The sequence below is a fragment of the Mesocricetus auratus genome, unplaced genomic scaffold (assembly GCF_017639785.1).
Source record: "Mesocricetus auratus isolate SY011 unplaced genomic scaffold, BCM_Maur_2.0 Super-Scaffold_100004, whole genome shotgun sequence".
NCBI lineage: Eukaryota > Metazoa > Chordata > Mammalia > Rodentia > Cricetidae > Mesocricetus > Mesocricetus auratus.
Genome location: NW_024429189.1, coordinates 6,957,237 through 6,962,301, shown reverse-complemented (window position 1 = coordinate 6,962,301; position 5,065 = coordinate 6,957,237). Strand labels below are relative to the sequence as shown.

At 59.1% G+C, this 5,065-nt stretch overlaps 1 protein-coding gene across 3 annotated transcripts; it reads left to right on the top strand.

The window, feature by feature from the left end:
* The first annotated feature begins 1,722 nt into the window (after positions 1-1,722).
* Positions 1,723-4,801, top strand: Fut7 (fucosyltransferase 7). 3 transcript variants are annotated; one of them, XM_021235064.2, is made up of 3 exons: positions 1,843-2,376; positions 3,044-3,131; positions 3,225-4,801. In XM_021235064.2, the coding sequence occupies exons 2-3, from the start codon at positions 3,116-3,118 to the stop codon at positions 4,238-4,240; spliced, it is 1,032 nt and encodes a 343-aa protein (XP_021090723.1). In that variant the 5' UTR covers positions 1,843-2,376; positions 3,044-3,115; the 3' UTR covers positions 4,241-4,801. The 3 variants fall into 3 exon arrangements, with proteins under 3 accessions (XP_021090724.1, XP_021090723.1, XP_021090722.1); XM_021235065.2 differs by lacking the exon at positions 3,044-3,131 and having other exon boundaries at positions 1,723-2,376; XM_021235063.2 differs by lacking the exon at positions 1,843-2,376 and having other exon boundaries at positions 2,966-3,131.
* The last annotated feature ends 264 nt before the right edge of the window (positions 4,802-5,065 follow it).

Below are 5,065 nucleotides of genomic sequence, written 5' to 3'. Positions count from 1 at the left end.
CTAGGCTCACAACCAAAAACATAAGTTGCTATATCCCTCTACACACACACACACACACACACACACACACACACACACACAGAGAGAGAGAGAGAGAGAGAGTTCTTCCTGTCTTCATCACCTAGGAGGTGATGTCCTTCAGCCCCTGCCAGCCTGGGGGGCTGGGGGGCCAGGGAGTGGCCCCGGGTTCTGGGTACCCCAGCTTTAGCCTTCTAACAGCTGTGCGGCCCAGAGGAGTGTGTCCTGGTGCAAAACAGAAAAGGATATGCAAAACTTGGGGTGAGGTACCTGGGTCCCTAGAGAACCAGCTCCCAGCAGATCTGTAGCTCATCCAACAGCTGCACCCGAACAGGTACAAGGACATGCTCATTCCCCCATGGGGAAGAATGGGAGAAGAGGGCCTGGACTGCAGAGAGACCACACCTCTCCCTGCCCTTTAGGGCTGGCCTGTGCCCAGCCCGGTGGGTCCTGATACCACATTCATGTTACCTTCAGCAGCATGCTCCCTCACCTAGGTGTCCCCTTTACTGCCCCAAAGCCTCCAAGTCTCCATCTCTATGCTTCTGCAAAGGCAAACCCTGAGCCCCAATGTTCCCAGAACGCTGCCAGCTCCCTCCGAAGCAAGTTCAGGTGACTTCAGAGAATGGCCACCAGGGGGCCCTCTAGGCACACATCTGGCAGGTCTTGGAGATTGGGTGAGGATCAGGCAGGTGGGCAGGCCACGTCATAGGTAGTATGTCCCTCACCCTCCTGCTGCTCTAAGTCTGTGTGTGCAGGGGTGCAGCAGTCTGTAGGGCTGCCCTGGCTGGAGGGGGATCCACAGGGTCTCTTAGGCTGGGTAGCGTGTGTGCTCCTGGTCCTGTGTGCTCCAAACTGCAGCTCTGGGTTGAATGCCCTTGCTTCCCAGACCGCCCAGGGAGCGGGAGACCCGGTGGGTGAAGTGCTGTGTAGAGGCCAGCTGGCTTTCCCTTTGACTCATGCTTTCTCAACCCTCCCCCCTTTTTCCTCTTTCATTCTGACCCATTTCTGGGCAAAACTTCTGCATCTATTCCCCAGTTAGCATGTTCTCATGATCAGGGGCCCCTAGAGCTAGCAGGGGGAGGATTAGACATTACCAAGGCAGATGTGGGGGAGGTTCCTTCAAATCCACCCAGGAAGGGAACGGGCTGCCGGTGTGGGTGAGGCTGGGGCAAGGGCCCCCGCCAGCCTGGCTTCACAAACAGGAAGGACAGCAGGCTCTGCCAGCCAGAAGCCTGTGGCCCCAAGCTGGCAGGATGGCCCCCTTCCTGCAGGTCCCCCCCCACTGCCCTCTGAGTTCCTGTCACCAGGAGAAAAGGTGGGGTGGGGCGAAAGGGGGTCTGCAGCCAGGGTGTGGCTCTCCTGGGGTCACCCTGCTTGGGGAGGGGGAAGAGAGGCGCCAGGGGCAGAGCCGGAAGGTCAGATATCACCGTGGTCATCTCACTAAGCACCAAGTGATTAGCAGGACAAGGGCGCACAGCTGCCCACTCCATGGCCACCTTCAGCTGTATCTCAAGCCAGCTAGATGGCTTCTGATGGCGCCCACACCCTCCCTTCCCCTTAAGGCATTGCGCAAACTCCCCACCACAGTCTGGAGGTTATACCCTGCGCCGGGGGGGGAGGGGATGGGCACCTCTGAGGTGCAAACAGCCACCTTCTCCTGCACTCGCCTCTGCCCCCACCATGGGTCTGCTGTCAGTTACTGGGTTCCTGCCTCAACATGGCAGCATGCCATGTGAGACTGTGGCTAGGGGACACCAGGGCTCCCGGGAGCCCAGCAGTGCAGCAGGACAGGACTGGGCGATGTGTAAGAGGCAGTCCCTAAGAGGGAAGCTGGGAAAGCAGACCAGTCTGGCCCACAGCTTCTGTCCTTCCGAACTCCTGGTCCGGTGCTCGGGGACACGGGCAAGGCAAGCTTGCTGTTCCCCATAAGGGACCCCACAGTGTCCTGGGGAGCCCTGGTGGGGATGGAGGAAGCTGAAACACCTGACTGAAAGCCTTGTACTGGCTGAAGCTTGGGGTGACCCTGCCAAGCCAGCCCACCATGGCCGGCCTGCACGGGGCCGTTACATCTCCAGATTAGGGTGTGAGGAATCTTAGCTCCAAGACATAGGTTAACCCACCAGGGCCAGCTGGACGGAAGCCAAATGAGCCTGGACCCGAGGCTGGGACCAGCCTTCCTGTTTCTGGGTTGGATGCCAACCCCCTGCCCACCAGCCTGCCTGTCCACGTCAAGGACACACAGACTCCTTCCCTTTCCAGACTGGAAAGCCCCCTCTTGGGGTAGCAGGAAGAAAGGAAGTGACCTGCAGCTCTTCCTAGTCCATCCAGGACCTCGGGTTGAGCCTACAGCTCAAGGTTTGTATGCCCACAGGTCTCCAGGCCGGGAGGGATGTGCATTCCCAGGCCTCCCTGAGTCTGCCCTTGAAGGCATGTGCTAAGTAAGGTCTCCTCGGACTGTGACGGGGCCCCTTTGTAAGGATTAAGATTCTGTGAACAAGGCAGTTCCTAGAGGTGGCCGAGGTGGGTGGGGCAGCCTCTGAGGACAGCATCCATCGATGCCCAGGGGTCTGTAAGAACAGCTCAGTGCGGGGTGGGGAAGTGAGTGTCACTGCAGGGAGGAGCCTCTGTGGCCTGCTGGGGGAAGTGCACTTGCTCTCTTCGGGTGTCCTGGGGTTGCATGGTGGACCACGGGTGGGGGTGCTCATCTGGAGAGGGGGCCGCTTCTGCTCGGAATGCTCACAATGGGGCTTTCCTTTTCCTGAGGGCAAGCAGGCACCCTGCTCCTCCTTCATGTGCCTGGCTGCTCATCTCTAGCAGGGCTGGGCAGGGGGCCCTGGCTGGGCCTTCTTCCTGTCTCTATTCCCTCTTCCAGCAGAGGATGGGGTGGGTGGGGTGGGGTTGGTTGATGCCAGAAACTGAAGGGATGGGGTGGGGCAGATGTGGGGAGGTCCCCGGCCTCCCTCACCTTGGTTAGATAAAATGAAAGCGGGAGGGCTGAGCTGAGGTGCAGCTGTGATTTCAGGGGCCTCTCCTGGGGAGGCTGCTGTGATTTGAAAACCTCGTTTCCTCGGGGGACTGTTCCAGAAGGCTGCGGATGAACCGTGCTGGTGGTGAGTACCTGGCCCTTGAGACATCCCAGGTGGGGATTTACAGGTGTCCCCGAGTCTAGCGTGACAGGGCCTCTCCTTTTTATCCCGCTTCAGGGTGCAACCTTACCCGGAGGCTGCGGGCCTGGGGGGGCCTGGCTGGAGGTGTAACACTCTTGGTCCTGTGGCTCCGTTGGCTGCTGGAATCCGCTCCTGTGGATGCCCCGATGCCTCAGCCCACAGTCACAATCCTCATCTGGCACTGGCCTTTCACCAACCGGTCCCCAGAGCTGCCTGGCGACACCTGTAGTCCCTATGGCATGGCTAGCTGCCGCCTGAGTGCTAACCGGAGCCTGCTAGCCAGTGCAGATGCTGTAGTTTTCCACCACCGTGAGCTGCAGACCTTGCAGTCTCGCCTGCCCCTGGACCAGAGGCCGCGGGGACAGCCTTGGGTCTGGGCCTCCATGGAATCGCCCAGCAACACCCATGGTCTCCATCACTTCCGAGGCATCTTCAACTGGGTGCTGAGCTATCGGCGTGATTCAGATATCTTTGTACCCTATGGTCGATTGGAGCCCTACTCCGGGCCTACGCCCCCACTACCGGCCAAAAGCAAGATGGCTGCCTGGGTGGTCAGCAATTTCCAGCAGAGGCAGCAGCGCGCAAGGCTGTACCGGCAGCTGGCCCGGTACCTGCAGGTGGATGTGTTTGGACGCGCCAGTGGACGGCCCCTGTGCGCTCACTGTCTGCTGTCCACTGTGGCCCAGTACCGCTTCTACCTGTCCTTCGAGAATTCGCAGCATCGAGACTACATCACTGAGAAGTTTTGGCGCAATGCGCTTGCAGCTGGTGCTGTGCCTGTGGTGCTGGGACCTCCTCGGGCCACCTACGAGGCTTTTGTGCCACCAGATGCCTTTGTGCACGTGGATGACTTCAGCTCAGCCCGTGAGCTGGCTATCTTCCTCGTCAGCATGAACGAGAGTCGCTATCAGCGCTTCTTTGCTTGGCGAGAGCGGCTCCGCGTGCGGCTCCTGGGTGACTGGAGGGAACGCTTCTGCACCATCTGCGCCCGCTACCCTCACTTGCCCCGCAGCCAGGTCTATGACGACCTTGAAAGCTGGTTCAAGGGTTGAACCTCCTGCGGCTGGGAGAGGCTGTGTGCGTGGAAGACTGTTGTAACCAAAGCCCTGGCATCCAGCCTCTTGGGTCCCTGTGGGACCAGCCTGAGGCTCGAGTTGGTGAACAGGAAGCAGGGATATGAGCAGAGCAGAGTGGGCAGGAGAAGCCATCTGGATGAGGAAGCTGGTGGACTTTAGGGATCCCGGGACAGGCACAACAGAGTGGAGGGAATTAATGGGCGTATCCTACAAACTAATCTAACAGGAAAGGCATTTGAGGGTCCCCAACTTACCTCGAACGCGCCCATGCTCAAAGCTCAGATGAAACGGAGTATTTCTGGAGCGGGGAACATCCCAGGCTGTGACTTTTGGGCACAAAACTTTAGGTCCCAGAAACCCCACAGAAAAGATGCTATCCTTAGGGGTGCAGGTGCATATTGTAGAACTCTGGGTGCAGACCACATGCTGGGTTCAGGGGTGTGTGGGTGTGGAGGAAGGACAGTGTGGCTGACTCTGGACTTTTTCACTACAGTCCCCTCAGGGAAAGAGGTGACACTAATAAAACGCTGACACAAATATCCTGGGTCAGGTCTGTGGGGCCGCAGAGGCCACCAGCCAGCCCTCCTCTGTTTACTCCTCTCCACCAGTCACAGGGTTGCTTGTTTACCCTTAACACTCCACGCCCCTCCCCGGGTCTCCAAAACCCACGGTGGTACAGACCTGGGAACTGAGGTCAAACTTAGCCGGGGCTGGAGGTGCCGTATGTCAGGTCTCAGGTTGGAGGGGTGTCCTGTATGGCAGGGCCTGACTAAGGGCGGGGATTCAGTGAGAACCCTGCTG

What these genes read in the sequence shown, in the direction of transcription:
- Fut7 (XM_021235065.2), top strand. Translation starts at nt 2,166, where the DNA reads ATGAGCCTGGACCCGAGGCTGGGACCAGCCTTCCTGTTTCTGGGTTGG. An exon ending in GGTTGAGCCTACAGCTCAAG is followed by an intron (nt 2,377 to 3,224) that starts GTTTGTATGCCC and finishes ATCCCGCTTCAG; the next exon opens with GGTGCAACCTTACCCGGAGG.